This window comes from Ochotona princeps, chromosome 27, assembly GCF_030435755.1.
Source record: "Ochotona princeps isolate mOchPri1 chromosome 27, mOchPri1.hap1, whole genome shotgun sequence".
In the NCBI taxonomy this organism is placed as follows: domain Eukaryota; kingdom Metazoa; phylum Chordata; class Mammalia; order Lagomorpha; family Ochotonidae; genus Ochotona; species Ochotona princeps.
This window is the reverse complement of record NC_080858.1, coordinates 3,496,205-3,514,564: the sequence shown is the minus strand read 5'-3', so window position 1 is coordinate 3,514,564 and position 18,360 is coordinate 3,496,205. Positions and strand designations below refer to the sequence as shown.

The window sequence follows — 18,360 nt, the reverse complement described above, 5'->3', positions numbered from 1 at the left end:
ATTAGCCACTGAGCCATCATGCTGGGCCGGCCCTTCCTTGCTTCCTTTCTTCCTTCCTTCCTTTCTTTCTTTCTAAATTTTTTAAAAAATTCTTTTATTTTGGTAATCTTTACACAAACGGTCAAGGGCTACAGGAAAGTGGGTAAGACCATTGTTTCCTTATTATTATTATTATTATGATTATTATGATGATGATGATTATTTTTCTGTATCCAGGGTAAGGGAAGAGATAAAGGGAAAAGCCCCACCCAGCCATCCCAGGTCCCTGACGTGGGGCACTCTCCGAGGGTCCTGCTCATGCAGTTTTGATAGTTCAGCAGGTCTGAATTGCTGCCAATCTCGCCACTCCAAGCATGATGAAATCTCTTCAGAATTCTCTGGCTGACCTAATCTCTTCATGGTTGGGGTTCTGAGATCAGCAGTTCAGTTGGAGGGATCCCCAGAGAAACTTCGTCTGGCATGATCCCAGACCTGATTCTTGTGTATGCTTGCCAGTACAGGGTCCGGCACAGTCCGTTGTCCCAATCAGCTCATGCACATGCTGGTGTTTGCAATTGCTTGGTCAGTTCTGTTTCCAGCCCTGTCTTCCACGTGAACTGATGGGTATTGCAGTCCAGCCCTATCCTGCCCACTTCATACTCGGTCCTCATACAAACCAGTGAGAGCTGCAGCGTAGTTGGGTCGACTCCCCATAACCCTCACCAGGCCTGCCCTCTACCCTGATTCTCATGCTTGCCAGTATGTACTCAGACATGTTCAGTCTGTCCCACATCCCATTTGGCTCTCGTACATGTCAGTGGGCATTGAAGCCTAGTTCAATCCAACTGGTCCTACTACCCAGCCCACACATACTTGCGGGTGCTGTTCTGTCTAGCTACCCCTGCCCCAATCCTGGTTTTCATGCTCTCCAGTGGGAGTGGCAACTCAAGAGGGAGGTGCCCACTATTTCCCTTTATGCCACTCCCACTCCCGGATTATGCACTCTCCAGTTGGTTCTGTGATTTAACTTGACAGAATTTGCCCCCAGTGTCAGCCTCTGCCAGCTGATGCTGTGGCAAAGCCCAGCCAACTCTTACCCACTCTAATTTATGCTTGCACCAGTAGGAACAATCAGCCCAGCCTCGCTTTCCATGATCCTCATATGAGGCCCACAGGTGTTGTAGCCCTGCCTGGTCTGGTCTGCCCCCATCCCAGCTCACACTCTCCAGTGGGAGTAGATGTCCAGCAGGGGACCCCTCCACATTGGGCCCTTCTTTCTAATTTTAAAGCAATGTAGCATCACCTGGAAACTTTAAAAAGCTACCAATTTTGAGTCCGATGCTCAAAATTGAGGTATGCTGCATAACAACTGCATACCAACCAACTTCTGTGGTTGGTCTCCAAGGTCTGTGTAAACCTCTGGATAATTCAGTTGAGTGTTAGGTTTGAGAAACCTAGCTGTTGATTCTGCTCAACATCTTTGTAACACATCTTTTTGAAAGGCAACATCTTTGTAACGCATCTGTTTGAAAGGAACCCTGGTCCTTTCTTGGTGTGTAATCAGTTATGAAAATCTTGCCTTCTTAGGTGGATGCTCTCCGGCTGCGTTTGGAAGAGAAGGAAACCATGCTGAATAAAAAGACCAAACAAATTCAGGATATGGCCGAGGAGAAGGGGACCCAGGCCGGGGAGATCCATGACCTGAAGGACATGCTTGACGTGAAGGAGCGGAAGGTCAACGTTCTGCAGAAGAAGGTGAGGGGCAAGTGGTCCACACTGAGGGGTCGCTTCTGGTGGCACCTGCCTCAGGGCTCTCAGAGCGGTTCCCTCCGCCCTCTGCTTCGAGGTTGTCGGTAGTGACTGAAACCGGGATGAAAGTCAATATTGTTAGTATCTCTCGGTAGTTATTTTCATGCCAGCTTTAAAAAAGTGCTTTACAATTCGCCACTGTGTTTGGACTGTCATTCTTCTGCTTTTCCCAAATTTTCCTGGAATTGTTTAGGGTTAGTAGGGTTCATGGAGTTGCCGCTTGCAGCTCCCATCTATGTGGGTTAGCAAGGTGGCAATTTCAAATAGAAATGTAAAATACACTACTGGCATTAATATTTCAATGGACTATATAAAGAAAAGGGAGACTCTTTTTCCATCTTTGACCTTTATCATTATTGGAAAGAGGCTATCTCTAGAAGGAATAGGAAAAGTACTAAGGGTTATGTCTCTCTTTTTTAAATTTTAAATAAGAATGCCCTTGAGATAACAATGTTAAGAGATGCTGTGAATTTTCATTCACCTCTGTTGAGATGATAGGAGTATTAGACATTGTCTCAGTTTACTTTTAATCCCTAATAATAGCAACGTAGTAAAATTCTTTGCTAAACGTCAAATACGACTTTTTTTTTTATGTACACCTACTTTTGCAGTTTTTGGTTGTTTGCTTTCTATATGTGAACATCCTAAATACTGATTGTGTTGTCTTAATATATGCCAGTTTGCTGTGTTAAAGCATGCAGACATGTTAATATCCTCATTCCTATTCCCAAACTATTTATGTCTGCTTTCTAGCTTTTTGAATATTTTTCCAGAAAAAAATCTACATCTATACAATGAAATATATAACCTTGTTTTTTTGTTTACCTGTTTTTTGTGTGTTCTGACACAATCATAATCTGTAAGTTGTACATGAAAAAATATATGTGTGTGGGTATGTGTGTGGGTATGTGTGTGTCTGCTTGAGCACTAATCTTAGCATTTCATTCTGCTGGCTCTTTGCCTTTCTGTTAGGCAATATGTTTGGAACCCCTCTCTGGTTTCCTCATTGTTTCTATTGATGACACTGTATGAATAGACTGTGATGTAGTTAGAAACATTTTTACTGACACTTAGTTTGCTCATAATTTTCTGCTTAACATAAAATGATGAAGCGGTCAAAGTGCTCAAGTACATGTGCTTGCAAAGGAACTTGCGAGGAGAAATTCTGTTGAGGTTGAGTTTCTGGGCAAGAGGATATATGCATTAATAATTTTGATAGATTTTGCCAGGTAGCCCTTAGAGACATGATATGAATTTCATTTTAATTATCAGTGAATAAAATTGCCATTTTTCTTTCATGTTTGTCCAGAGCGTGCTGTCAACTCTTAGCTAATCTAATGGGCAGAAAGTCAGCCTTCAGTGTACTTGACAGTTCTTTCATTCCCAAGGAGGTTGAGCGTATTTTAAACATTTTGAAGAACCTTTGTGCTTTCTGTAAATTAATTATTTGTATTTCTTTACTCACTTGTATTCTGCATTCTTTCCTGCTTTGTTGATTTCTTGAGGTTTTCACCTAATTTAAGAATCAGTTGGTAGTCTGCCTTGAGCCCCAGCTGTGCGCGTGCGCCTGGCCACACGCTCAGGTTTTCTCACCTGTCCAGAAAGCACGTGTTTTGAGGGCTCTGTTTTTTTTTTTTTTTTGATACTTCAAAAGTTCTAACTGAAAATGTTTCTTCTGCTGTTCTTTGTTTTCAGTGCCACTGTTAATTTTTTTGGTCTTGTAATAGAGCGAATTGCTTCCATGGTACTTCTTTCAGAAATGTCCTGACTAGTTCTAGGTGTATTTTCCCCCAAGATTATTTAGAATCAACTACTTCATGTCCCCCTGCCCCAATTCCCTCTGCATTGTTTTTAGTTGGAATTGTGTACAGCTTGCTAAGTATTGCAACTTAAGGAGAATTGTCAAGAATATGGTATATGTTTTTCCATGAATTCAAGTTTTGCGTTCCTCAGGAGGGATCAATCTATATGATATTGATTAAGTTATTCATAAATTTTCTGCTGGTAAATGATTTTTTTAAAGGTTTACTTATTTATTTGAAAGAGTGGCAAAGTTTTTTTCGATTGCTGATTCACTCATCAAATAATCACAATAGCCAGGGTTAGGGCAGACCAAAACCAGGTGCCTGTAAGCGCTAAATGGGTCCCCCACATGAGTGGGTGCAGCCCTGGTACTCAGCCTCTTGTGCTGCTCTCCCAGGCATGTTAGCAGGGAGCTGGATTGGAAGAGGAGCAGCCAGATCTTGCACAGATACTGCCATGCCAGCTGTCAACATTGCTTAACCCGCAGTACCACAATTCCAGCCCCATATATGTTCCTTTTTAAAGATTTAGAGATAGAAAGGAAGATCTTCCGTCCGCTGATTCACTCCCCAAGTGGCCACAATGGCCAGAGCTGAGCCAGTCCGAAGCTAGGAGCTTCTTGGGTGGCAGGAGCTCAGTCCCTTGAGTTGTTACTTCTATCTCTTAGTGTCTGCACTGTCATGAGGCTGAAGTCAGGAGCCAGAGGCAGGTGTCAAAGCAGGCGCTCCAAGGCGGGATCCAAGTGTCTTAACCAGTCTCTTCAACCATCAGGCCAAGCGGCTGTTCCTCGAAAAGCTTTTAATAACTGGAGTTTTGAAATTAAATTCTCTTTGTCTTCAAATAATCATAATTTATTAAATTGAATGCCAACACTGGTGCTAGCCACTTTTTTCTCTAGCCACTTTTATATTAGTTCTTGTAACTGCTTGGTAGTGACTTTGGTGTCTTTAACACTCTGTCCTACTTTGTGGCTGTCTTTTTAGACCATGATATTTGTAAAATACACGTCTTTCTGTTTGCTTTTGGGAGAGGAATGGGGAAGCATGTGAGAGGGGATACCATGGGAAAGAGAATATTTTATTATCGGGCACTGAAATAATTTAAGAGGTTAAAACCACTTGTTAAAATTTTCTATAAGCAAGACTGAACTATGGTTCAGAGTACATTTAATGAAAAGGAAGGTTCATTTTGGCAAACGAGATGTAATAAGATCAGTTTACTTGGGTCATTGCTAATAGTGATGAGTCATGTGGACAGTATGTGTTCTCCACCTCCGTCCCTCCTCCTCACCCCTGCCGCCATGTGATGTAGTGAAAATGACTTGTGGGTTTCTTCCTCCAATCCCACAACCCCTGTCCGATGATGATTGAAGCATCAGCTACGTCCTAATTGTGGAACTGTTCCACAGACCAGCTGACTAACATTCTCCAACACTTGGCCCATGCCTCCAAAAATGAAGTTGAGAAACTGTCAGCCAAGAGCCACCAGGGTGACACTCAAATGCAACAATAATGTATTCTGGGTGCTACCTTGTTACAGGAAAATGGCATCAGGTAAAAATTAAGGAATTCTAAATCAAGCACTATAATGCATCTGTATTGATTAATTATAGCTAGCTAGTTATCAAACCAGCATAAGATGTTAGCATGAGAGAAGCCTGGCCTCTGGAACTGGCCACAGAAACTCTTTGTATCAGTCTTAGAACTGCTTTGCAAATTCAAACCTGTTGTAAACAAAACCTGCATTGAAAAAAATAAAAAAATTTAGCTTGTATTAAGGTTGAATAAATAATAGTGATTTTGAGAGTAAAAAAATAAAAATTTGGACTGTTGTTTCATTTAAAATTTGGTGGGCTGAAAGCCTATTCATATGAGGGGGTCTTTAAAAAATTCATGAAAACTGCAGATTATGAAACAACCATGTGGCTTTCAAATTTTTTTGTGTGCTAAAATAAACTTACTTTTAAAATTTCTATATGGAGCCAGTTTTCCGTCTGAGGTACCTCACCGAGTACTCCCATGGGCCGTGTTTTCTGCCAAGCTCTGTTGGCAAGTTTTGGTCCTATCCATTGCACACAACTGCCCAGCTTTTGGTGACATAGAAGACAACAGGAAAAGGAACCAGGAACAAATCTATTCATTCAGCCGAGACTCCGGATAGCATGAGTTAAATTCAAGGCCCAGGAGAAATAAAAATGACAGTCCTGCTTGCATTATAGGACACTACAACTGCCACCAGATAAGATTAGATGTTTTCTGCACTTAGATAGCTTCCTGAAATGCTTGCAGAACCTGTTCATTAAACACAATGCAGTTTGAAAATAGCTTAACCAGGTAAAGATACCTCGTTGTGTTGGCAGTCCTGGCAAGAAGGGGGAAAGAAGGCCTGGAGCTAGAGACAGAGAAGGTATAGCCTGGAGCCTTAGCAAAAAGGACAGGGAGTTGACAATAGTATTTGCTTTCATGAAAAGCGAATGTCCTCTTACTCCAGGATACCCTCAACCAGCTCGGTTTTCATGTGGTTGAGAAATAGGGGAGCCATTCAATTACAAGTGCCCTGCTTGGAGACTGTGGTTGAGACAGCAGGCTGAACGGTTATGAACTGAGCAGTGTTGAAATGACAGTGGCTTTGGAATGTTGTTCCAGGACACCACATAGAACATGATGAAGAACATTGACAGGATGTAGGAAGCTCCTCATGTGGAATAGATTATAAACTGTGCATGATAACCAGGAGAAGAGAGAGAGCAACTATGACCCAGATATAGTTAGAGGTGGCCTATTTACTGGGCAGAGTATGATGCTTACTATCCCGTGTAGGCCTTGGGCGATGGCCCATGCCTGCACACAACAGTGATGTGGAGATTTAGGTTGGAGACTGTAAAGCATGTGATGCCAGAAGACAGCAGACACCAAATAGGATGGAGCAAAGTTCCAGTTGTGAGCGGTAGTTTTTACTATGCTGATAGATAAGAGCAATATGAAAACCAAGAGACTTGTCATTGCCAGATAGCCAGTGAGAAAGCTGGCTGGAGAATTTAGCTTTCGGGGGTAGAGAGGACAAAGGCGTTGGAAAGAACTGTATATTCAGTTCTCAGTAAGAGGTCTTTGAGCACAAAACTCTTGGATTCTGGAATCTCATGGTGTTGAGGGGATCTATTGAGGCTACTTGGGGAAGCACTCTTCAGTCATGAGCACGGCAGGGCCATTCTAGGTGCCTCTTTCCTACACCGCTAGCACACTGTGTTATCTTCTCCATTGAAGATCATCCTGCCATTTTCCCTTAATGGAAACTATCCAATGGATCAACAGGTCACAGTGAAAAAACCCTAAGACTCGATTATGGAAGGAACATTGTAGCGTGAATTCCAAATGTAGTTACAGAGTTGTTTTGTATGATTGCTTCTGATCATCTCCCATGCCCAGGGAGTAGATTCTGAATTTCAGGTTAGCTCCTGGGAACTTTTGAGGTTGAGGCAGCGAGAGTGGGCATTTGGCTAAGCAGTTAACATACTGCTTGGGTCCCGCATATCCCATATTGGAGCGTATGTCTTTGAGTCCCCACTTCACACCCTGTTCCAGCTTCCTGCTGATGTGGCAGTCTAGGAGGTGGCACTGTTTTGGCCTCGGCGTTAGGTTCCTGTCTCACAGCTTTTGCCTAGCCCACAGCCATCAGTCCTAGGAGTTGTGGGCTTTTGCAAGAGAGAGAGAGTTCTCTCTCTGCCTAATTAATAAAAAGTAATCATTAAAATTAGAGACAAAGGGAATTACCAGCTAACTCAGAGAAGTAGCATAGTCAGCAGCGCATGCAGTTCACCCCAACAAAGGATGAAGTAGTTAGATCTTGTTCCTTTGCCATTGATGCTTTTTGAGCTGAGGAGACAAATACTCTACTGAGCGAAACTGAAAGAATATGTATGCTTGGTCAGCGCAAATCGAATGTCACAACACCGTGACTTCACCCAGTGAGGCACGTGTCCAGAAGTTACTCCCTGGCTGTGCAGGTGCCCGGGCGGGGCTTGCCTGTCTGCATCCTCTTTCCTTGGTTATCACCTGTTTTCAGCTCATCTTAACCAAAATTTGCACCTGGGTGTCAGACTCTGTCTTCCATGTGCTTTTGGAATCGACCTTACTTAATTTTTTTTTCTTAATGTTTTCAAACAGGATTAGGTTTACAGAAAAAGTTACGATTTTTGCTCAATGGGAGCTACGAATAGTGGCTAAATTGTGAGTCACATACACTGGACAGTGACCCCGTCTGGGCTAACACTGCCCACCCATAGACTTTCAACTTTCTAGATAGTGTACATGTTTGTATGCACTAGGAAAAGCCTGTGTTCAGAGACTGAAATGGGACAATGGCAGATGGCCACGCATGCTGTACAATGGGATTAGTATTGGACCCCTCCTTCCCAGGGCTCTCCCCTATGGTTTAAAGTAGTTTTGTGTTACAGTACATTTCTTATCTTTATAATAAATCACTGACCTGGAAAATGTAATTGGGCATTTGAATCTGAGCTGCATTCAAAATCTGTGTTAAAACTGCACAGCTTCTTGCTTGGTTGGTTATAAATGATAATGTAGCTTGGAGTTTAATTTGCTTATGCAGATGCTATCAACATTCCCCGCTATGCTTCTGTAACTTCTGTTTATTTTGCTTTGTTTGCTTCTCCATTTTCATGCATTTTGATATTTAGAGTTTTAAATTGAATAGTAGCAGAAAGCTGATTGATATATACAACTGGAAGGGGTGTGTGTATGTGTGTGTGTGTGTGTGATGATTGGTTCTCTAAGTTGCTTCTGTTGTGTCGGGTAAGAAATCAGAACAAATAGGTTCTTTGTTTTACACTAGACTGTGCAGTCTTGTGTAAGACAGTTGTTAGTTTTTTCACTTTTTCTCTGTGGCAGAATGGAAGGGAGAATGTTTTTTCATTAAAAAGAATTCTTTATTCAGAGAAAATATTTTGCTCTTAAAATAGTGCCATTTTATTTTTAATAAGGAATACTTCTGATATTTTCTAAACATTTGTAAGTCTCCTCTTGGCTGTTAGTAGATCGGGTCAGACCCTATTTGAATTTTTTGTCAGAAGATTTATTTCAAGATTAAAAATTTCCTCTTTTTTTGTCTTTTACTCGCGATTTTTGATAGCATACACTTCAACTGTGTTTAATTGATTGGAAATATGTATTGTCAAATATTTGAAATATTTTTATAAAGAATGCATGCTGGATGCAATGTGATCCGTGTTTTTGCTCCTATCTGAGGAAATACAGCATATGAATCTGTTTTCTTCGGCCCTCCCCTCTCTGTAAGTTAGCCTGCAGGAAGTGGAGGGCTTGCCCATCAGTCTGTGAGTCAGCAGATGGCCGTTTCTGAGTGATGTCAATCTTGTGCAAGTGACAATCTTCAGTGACCTAACACGTTTTTCTGGAAGAAAAAGAAAGGCGTTAGTTTACTTTGTTATTAAAAGGAACATTCAGCGTGATATGTTCCTAGCACCATTTCTTCCACTCCCAGAACAAACCTCTCCAACAGGTGAGAAACCAAAGCATCCTTCAGGGTTTTATTCTGTGAACCAAGAAATAATACATGCCACATGAAAGTGATTAGGTGAACAAGCAACCATAGGCAAGGTTTGTTTTATGCCATGGAACAAGATGGCATTCTGTTTTGCAAAATTGCAAGCTTATTAGCATGGTACTTTTTGTTCTGTCCAGTGCCTTCTAGAATTTACTTATTTATTTGAAAGGTGGAGAAACACATACACATGGAGATAAAGATAGATAGGTAGAGAGAGAGAGAGAGAGAGAGAGAGAGAGAGAGAGACATACAGAGAGAGAGAGAGAGAGAGAGAGAGAGAGAGAGACATACAGAGAGAGAGAGAGAGAGAGAGAGAGAGAAACTCCCCAAATGCTTGGAGTGGCCAGGGGTGAGTCAGGCAACAGTCAGGGATTCAGTCCAGCTCTTCCATGTGGTTGTCAGGAACCCAAGTAATCAGGCCATCACTGCTGGTTCAAGGCTGGGCATTCCTAGGAAGCTGGAATTGGGTGTGGAGTGGTGACTCTTAACTGAAAGGTTCTGTTATGCCCCTGTGGGCATCCTTATCTCCATCTTCACTGCTAGGTGCAATGTTCACCACTCATCAGTGTTTCACTGTTGGAGTTGTACCATTGTGCATTGCCCCTAACAGAAGCCAGTAAGAGTTAACAGTTGATGAAGGAATTATCATATGGTATAAAATTAGTTCATAGGAAAAGAGCAGAGGGGAATAAAGTATGTGGAAAGGAAGAGAATTAACAGCAGAGGTAGGATCAGTGCTATATATTTATTTTGGAGGTTGTCCTGAGGTGAGAAGTACAACTAAATATGAAAACTCCTTTATGTGTTAGTGACCTGACATGGAAGTACCTGCCTGCTTTCTGCAGAACTGCTTTGTAGAAGATAATTTACGAGCCCAGCACAGTAACCTAGTGGCTAAATCCTTGCCTTGCAACAGCCAGGATCCCATATGGGTGCCAGTTCTAATTCTGGCACCCCCACTTCCCATCCAGCTCCCTGCCTGTGGCCCAGGAAAGCAGTTGAGAATGGCCCAAAGCTTTGGGACCCTGCACCCGTGTGGGAGACCCAGAATAAGCTACTGGATCCTCTCTGTATCTCCTTCTCTTTGTGGATCTGTCTTTCAAAAAGAATCTTTTTTTAGAAAAAGAAGATAATTGAAATGAATGTGTGTATACAGGATGTATGAAATCCAAAGAATTTTGAAGTTTTATAAGTCAGATAAATTGGTTAAATTATTCTGTTTGAAGGATGAAGCAATGTACATATCAGGCTTAGAGTATTTTTACACTTTTTGGATAGATCTTAAACTAGCCCTAAGGCCTTGATTAGATGGAATTTTTGTAACAATTGACATATTTGTGTACTATGAAATTTACCTTTTTTAAGCTGTACAATTTACATGATTCTTGCAATAATCATGATTATCTGATTCCAGAGTACCCTTATCACATCAAAAAGAATCCATATTCTCACAACCTCTTAAACTCTAGCAGCCATCAACTAAGTCCTTGTCTCTGGGATTTTACCTATTCTGGAAATTTCTTATGGGTTTAATCCATAAGAAATATAGTAGGTATCCATTTATGTTTGGATTCTTTCATTTAACTCTGACCAAAAGCTTGGTCAAAGTTTTGCTGCAACGTGTGTTTTGTAGAAAATGCTAACATTTTGCTGATTTTAATAATTAGCATTTTGTTACGTTTTCCATCGAAATTGATAATACCATATTTTATTTATCTACTGATGAACATTTAGTCATTTAGTTTCCATTTTTTGGTTTATCATTAGTGATTCTGTGAATATTCATGTGCCAGTGTTTAATGACAGTGTTTTCATTTCTCTGGGCATAGAATAGATGTGGAATTGCTGAGTCATATGTTAATTCCATGTTTACCTCTCTGCTGACAGTCTGTTTGCGAAGTGGTTGCCCCATTCCTTACCCTGCAATCAATAATACACAGTGTTTTCATACGCTTTCCATACTGTTGTTCCTCAGCCCCAATCTCATGGTGATTTTGATTTGAAAGTCCTTAATGACTGATGACGTTAAGCATCTTTTGAATATTGTTTGGAGAAGTCTGTTCATACCTTCCACTCGAGTTTCCTGTGTCATTGATTGGGCCCTTTTGAGATGTCATTGCTTTGGAGTTTTACATAACCTTGTTAGAAATTTGAAAATTCATGTTTATTTGTGGTCTGCTCTATTGATAGTTGACAGTATTAATATTCTCAGACTCTTGCAAGTTCTTTAAGGGTGCTGAAACTTCAGTTTTGACTAAGCATACATTTTAACCTTGCAAAATGTGTAAGTTGATCTGGAAGGGTCAAATCCCTCTTGTGACAAAGATCTTTCTTAGTTGTCTCTCAGGAGACCCTGTAGCAACAATTTGTCAGAAGAATAAATACAGAGATAAATATCTAGAAAGGGACAAAGAATTTGAAAGCCACTGCTTTGTGTGGTCAAAGTTTTAAAGCACAGCCAGTAATTTAATTTGACATGAATTTCTTCATATTGCGTTCTTACCTGTAGGAATGGCTGTTTGGATAGATGGCCAGGTACCTGGCAACTGGGGCTGGAAAGTTGACGTGCTTAACCACCTGAAGAAGTTATTAAATTAAGCTTTGATGAAACGGTGCTTTGTGCTCTTCCTTCTTTTTAATATAACATCTTCAACCACAAAATATCTTCAAGCATCAGACGATGTTTTGTTCTTTATCTGCTTTCATCTTTCTGCAATTTCTAGAGATCTTAGTTTTAAAGAGTAGAAAAATTATCTGATATTGAAGATTTTTGTGGGGCTTCATTGCAGCCAGATTTCTCTGCACAATCTTGATTTCTTCTCTTTCTGCTGGCTTTGATTTTAAGAAAACCCTCTAATAAACTTTCTGCACAGTAATATCTATCTCCTAGAGATCAATTTGCTTGGAAATTAACCTTGGCTAGACCTCTGGAGAATACTCACATTAGTACAAATTAGCATCTTTCAAGCCACTGTAGCAGGCCTCGCAAGATTAAATATTAGTGAGATGACTTTGGGTTCAGATTTTAAACAAGTGAAGCCTATCTCACTATTTCCTTCTGGCCTGATGTTCAAGCAGGGTTTGAAAGTCTTGGTTTCTTTGAATTTGCTTCTTTTTCAGTCTCTGGCATTGTAAAAAAAAAATACCAATATTTCTAATAACTGAATTTGATTAATCACATCTATAAACCTGTGAAATGTATGGGTTCAGTGAAGAGTTGTTTTCTTGCCTTTATAGATGTGAGGTTCTTCATGTTGATCATTGCGTATGACAAAAGAATCTCCTTTCTCTATGATTTCTTGTATTGTATTGTAAAAGTCTTTGTTTTTGTCATTTTCATTAAAACTATCTCTGTATATTCTGAATTTTGAAAGTATATAAAAAGCATAAAGAATAAAAATTCTACAGACTGGGATAATTTTACACATTTTTGTATCTTTTTCAAGGCATAGTATATAATAAATATTTTCCTTTTTTAAAGATTTATTTATTTATTTCTGGTTGTAAAGTCAGGTTTACAGAAAGAAGGAGAGACAGAGAGAAAGATCTTGCATCTATTGGTTCACTGCCCAAGTGGCCGCAATGGCTGGAGTTGAGCTGATCTGAAGCCCGGAGTCAGGAGCTTCTTCCAGGTCTCCCACATGGGCGCAGGGTCCCAAAGCTTTGAGCTGTACTCTACTGCTTTCCCAGGCCACAAGCATGGAGCTGGCTGGGAAGTGGAGTGGTTGGAACAGGAACAGGAGCCCATATGGGAATTTCTCATACTTAGAACTCTACCTGAGAGGAAATGTCTCCTTCCTCAGTGACGAAGGCCTGGAAGGCGGAGTGGTCATTGCCACTTGACTAGAGGTCAGTCGGCCACCTTGGATCATCACACCTCTCAGCTCTGGGCATTGCTGATAAGAAGCCAAACAAAACGTGTCAGTCTATCTGTGCCAGTGTGGGGCTGGCATGCAGGCTTAATGAACTCACCATGTCACATGGCATTCAATGTTAGTCTTCCCTTGTTCTGTTGAATTTTCCCTTAAACAAAAAGTATATGAGAAGGCCTCTGTAAAATAAAGTAACTGTTTTATTTCGGTCTTTTCTCCAGTCCAATCAACAGAACAAGAAAATGATTAAAGATGTTATTTTGAAGAATATATCATGTTTTCCTGTAAATAGTTCATGCATAAGTCATTCTTTCTTGAATTTGTTACTGTTAAGTCTTCTACATGAGAATGCACTGTATGTGAAACATAGTTAGAAGCACATTAAGGACATGTATGTAGAATAAATGCCAGTTCCTTTAAACTCTGCAGAACTTTACTCAGGTAAAACCTAGATAGTAATAGATACTTTTTCTGTCACAGAGGTTCAGAATATGCATACAGTAGAAAAATTCATTGGGTTATAAAGTAAATTCTCTTACATGATTAGCTTTCATTTAAGTCAGAGAAGGGATATTTTTTAGGTGTAATGGCTTTCCTATCCTTGGGAGGTATGTTTTCAGACCCCCTAGTTTGTGCCTAAATGCACATGTGGTACCAGATCCTTTGTTGGAGGCCCCAGTCCAAGTCCCTGTTTCTTGCTAGTACTCAGCCTGGGAGATACAAATGATGACTCAAGGTCTTGGGTTCCTACTACTCATGTGGCAGACCCAAAATGAATTCGGGATTTCTGGTTGTTGTGGGCATGTTGGTTGATATTTCAGAAGGGAACTAATGCTTGAGGAGATCTCTGTCCATGCCTGCCGTCTCTTTCTGTGCCTTTCAAATAATAGAGGGGGCAAGGAGGATCCTTTTAAATAGTTTCAATCCATACTTAGATTTTATTCACTGGCTGGTGAATGAGCCAGTTTTTAACTTCAGACCTCATAGTATCCAAACATGAAGATCCAGAGTGAGGTGAAGAGGCAGGGGACCAGTGTCTGCTTGTGTGGCTGAGGACAAAACAGAGAGCTGCATCTGGTCAGAGATTAGAGAGAAGAATGGACATGAGGATGAGAAATGTGTTGGTGAGTGGAAGAATAGTAATGTGTGGGCCCAGCAGGGTAGCCTCGTGGCCAAAGTCCTCACTTTGCACGTGCCAGGATCCCATATGCTGCTGGTTGTGCCCAGTGGCACAGCTCCCATCCAGCTCCCTGCTTGTGGCCTGGGAAAGCAGTTGAGGACGGCCCAAAGCCTTGGGATCCTGCACCCATGTGGGAGACCTGGATGCAGCCCCTGACTCTTCTCTGTCTCTCCTCCTCTGTGTATATCTGACTTTCCAATAAAAATAAATAAATCGTAAAAAAACCAGAAATGTGCAAGTCTGTTTGCATATGTAGCTTGGCCTCAGCTAAACGATTAAAGCATTGCAAAAATGAGGTTGTTTTTCTTTTCATCACTTCTCTCTGGCACACAATAGGACAACTAGTAACTGTTTTGAGCAGGTGAATGCTTGTAAGTGAACATGAAGGGACAGCTGCTGTAAGAAATGTTATTAAAAATGCTTTACTCGGGCCCAGCAGCTTGGCCTAGTGGCTAAAGTCCTCGCCCTGAACACGCTGGGATCCCGTATGGACGCCGGTTCTAATCCCGGCAGCTCCACTTCCCATCCAGCTCCCTGCTTATGGCCTGGGAAAGCAGTTGAGGATGGCCCAATGCTTTGGGACCCTGCATCCGCGTGGGAGACCCAGAAGAGGTTCCAGGTTCCCAGCTTTGGATCGCTGCAGCACCTGCCGATGCGGCTCACTTGGGGAGTGAATCATCGGATGGAAGATCTTCCTCTCTGTCTCTCCTCCTCTCTGTATATCTGACTTTGTAATGAAGATAAATAAATTTTTTTTTTTTTAAAAAAGCTTTACTTAAAGGGTGATATGAAAATGTAGTTTAACCGTAATATTTAAAGCAGTTTCTCCTTCATACTTCTGACTGATTTTTCTTACCAAATGCTTGTGGAATTTGCCATCTCACCTCTTTTTTTATGTGAAGGCATCCTTTTTTGTCATTTCAGAAGTAATCCTCCTGTAGCTCTCTATGTATACTCTCTGTCTCCACTCTCAGCTCTGTTTTGAGTCTTTTCTCTTCACTTCACTATTTATTTTGTTAGGGTGTGTGTATGTGTATGTATGTGTATATGTGTATATGTGTGTATGTGTGTGCATGTGTGTGTTCATTCCTGCATGTGCATCTTTTCTTTTTTCTGTCTATAAAGTTTAAAATTGAACTTGTCACCCTGAAACCTTTTTTCTTGAATTTCTCGCTCTTCCCATGTTAATGTTATATTAATAGGAGTAAAACAGATTCAGCATAGTTCATAGGTAGAACTCTAATGATGTTTCTTTGTTTTCATTCGCTCCGTCCCTCTCTCTCTGAGGTAACATGTTTATTTTGCATTGTAGTCAGAGGCTTTATGCTGCACTAAAAAAGTTTAATAGGAAAAAGACTATAGTTCAGTAAGATTATAAACAGTAATCAAACAAAAACATCTCAATTTCACTCATACAGTAATTAAAAATAATGTGAAAACTATTATTAAGTATTTTTTGAAAAGGTAGAAAACAGGGCCCGGCGGCATGGCCTAGCGGCTAAAGTCCTCGCCTTGAAAGCCCCGGGATCCCATATGGGCGCCGGTTCTAATCCCGGCAGCTCCACTTCCCATCCAGCTCCCTGCTTGTGGCCTGGGAAAGCAGTCGAGGACGGCCCAAGGCTTTGGGACCCTGCACCCATGTGGGAGACCTGGAAGAGGTTCCTGGTTCCCGGCATCGGATCGGCGCAGCACCGGCCGTTGTGGCTCACTTGGGGAGTGAATCATCGGACGGAAGATCTTCCTCTCTCTCTCTCCTCCTCTCTGTATATCTGACTTTGTAATAAACTGAATAAATCTTTAAAAAAAAAAAAAAGAAAAGGTAGAAAACAAAGTTGGCCAAATTGATATGCATAGGTTTTTATTTTTGTTTTAATTTCACTTAAAACTTTAGCTTGAACGGGTATTTGTATTTCTGTGTCTGGCTTGTTTCCCTCATGATATTTCATTGTATATATAACATGTTCTTTACCAATTATCTGATGGATACATCTATTTATTCCATATCTTGTGTATAATGAACAGTGCTGGTATAAACATAGTGGTGTGGATATTTCTCTGATCCAGTGTCCTTGGGTATATACCCAGTAATGGGACTGTTGGATCCTATGGCAAGTCTGTTTCTAGTTAAAAAAATCTCCACCCTGTTTTCCTCAGTGGCTGTGCTAATTTACATTCCCAGCAGCAGTATGGGAGTGTGCCCATATCTCCACATCTTAGGATTAACCCTGATTCCAACTTGAAGTGATTTTGGTTGTACCTTATTTTGTATTATTCCTAATGTCTCCCCCGTCTGCCCCCATGTGCGCACGCTCAGATTGAAAACCTTCAAGAGCAGCTTAGAGATAAGGAAAAGCAGATGAGCAGCTTGAAGGAACGAGTGAAGTCCTTGCAGGCTGACACCACCAACACAGACACTGCCTTGACAACGCTGGAGGAGGCGCTCGCTGAGAAGGTGAGCCACTGCCCTGGACACTCTCAAACACACTTCTGCCTTCTCATTCATCTAAAATTCGGTACAGAATACAATGAGATTCCCCTGGGCAGAGGGAAAAGAGCTCTTCTGTCATATGGCTAACATAAATAGTGTAAATGAGAAAGGAAATCTATTTAGTCCTTGGCCAATATAAACATCTACTGCCAAGCAAGATGGATTCCACTATTGAGGACAGTGGCTGAAGTTTCCAAAGAATAAGCCATATGTTCCTCATTTACCATCTTAAGCAAAAAACAGGGATGTGGTAATACCTATGACATCAGAAGGCGATGCATAATTAGTCCTCTATAAATACCCACTTTTTCCCAATTCTTGTTTTTAATATAGTATACTTCCTAGTTTTCTCGTTTTGACTCTTCTATTTCGTTTTATCCTCTGAGCAAGCTTAGTTTTTCAGGACCAGTTGACTAAAATGACCCACCCTCACCAGTGTTGATACCCTAGAGGCAAGTCTAGAGACGCCCTTTAGGACAACTAATTGAAAATTGTTTGAAGGAATGAGGTCATTGTTCTTTAAATCTTTCAGACTTGGAATGCTTCAGGCTGCCTTTTAGAATTAGGACTTGATCCCTGAATGTATTTAAAAATAATGCTTTTAAAAAAACCCTGACATCACATCAACTTTTCAGTTAAGTATCTATTGACAAATGCCGGAGTCCAGCTCCAGCCAAGAGTTCGGAGCTCGGGAAGGGTGCGTGGAGCTGGCGATAAAGAAAGACACAGACACAGACACTTGGTGCGTTCTCACAACAGCCCAAGAAAAAACTGTCCTTTTTATTTACACAAAACCTCACAGCTTTTGCACAAGCAACTAATTGTTCTATTTTTTACTTCAAGACTAAGGGGGCATGTACAGACATTCGGTCATTCCGTCTGCACTTCAGGGCTAAGCAGGTGTCCCCAGAGATAATTCTTTAAAACACTGTATTCATATTCTTCAAAGCAAGCCATTATTCATTCTTCAACAGTAGCCATGGAGCGGCAGCCAGGACTCCAAGGCCAAGGCACATGCGATTACCTGCTAATCAGTAGTACATTTCTACCACATTTCTATTTTTACAATTTGTCCATTATTCAATGGGGAAAATAGTTTACAAGGGAAAAAATATAAATCTAAAAACAAAAATTACAAATATTAAATCCCTCTATAATTATAGACTCTACAACCCCATAAACAGTAAAACAATAATCAAAAGCATTTTTCTTTAATAAAAGCATCCTTAATTCCCCTAGCTAAAAATTATAAAAGTGGCTAAAACAGCTACATTTTCTATGCTTCAAAAAATTGCAAAGACAGGCTAGCCTATGAGATGACAATAACTATATTTATTGCCATAGCAATTTCAGCTCTCACTCCCATCACTTGCATTCCCGTGGGTCCACTGGGTGCTACCTGACTGGCCAGGCCCTGGAAAGGAGGCAAATCCGCCTCACCTGTGACCTCCTGTCTTCCTGCTGCCTGCTGGCCTTGAACCAGCTACCATCTTAGGGCAGGGCACTCGTGCAGTGCTCCCAACAGACAAATACATTATAATGGCTTCTTTTTTTCACTATCTTCTTTTATACTATTAGCTCAAAATACTCCACATATTTAAGTGTGTGCATTGCTTTGTAGGTAACATTGTCCATAAGGAAGAATGTTT

The 18,360-nt window shown here is 41.0% G+C and overlaps 1 protein-coding gene across 10 annotated transcripts in view; it reads left to right on the top strand.

Moving 5' to 3' along the window:
• ERC1 (ELKS/RAB6-interacting/CAST family member 1) overlaps positions 1-18,360 on the top strand; it is a 317,123-nt gene that overhangs the window by 107,840 nt on the left and 190,923 nt on the right. For all 10 annotated transcript variants that reach the window (XM_058656089.1, XM_058656090.1, XM_058656085.1 and 7 more), the window contains 2 exons: positions 1,567-1,734; positions 16,538-16,675. In XM_058656089.1, coding sequence (XP_058512072.1) covers positions 1,567-1,734; positions 16,538-16,675 — 306 coding nt within the window. The remainder of the gene's footprint in view (positions 1-1,566; positions 1,735-16,537; positions 16,676-18,360) is intronic.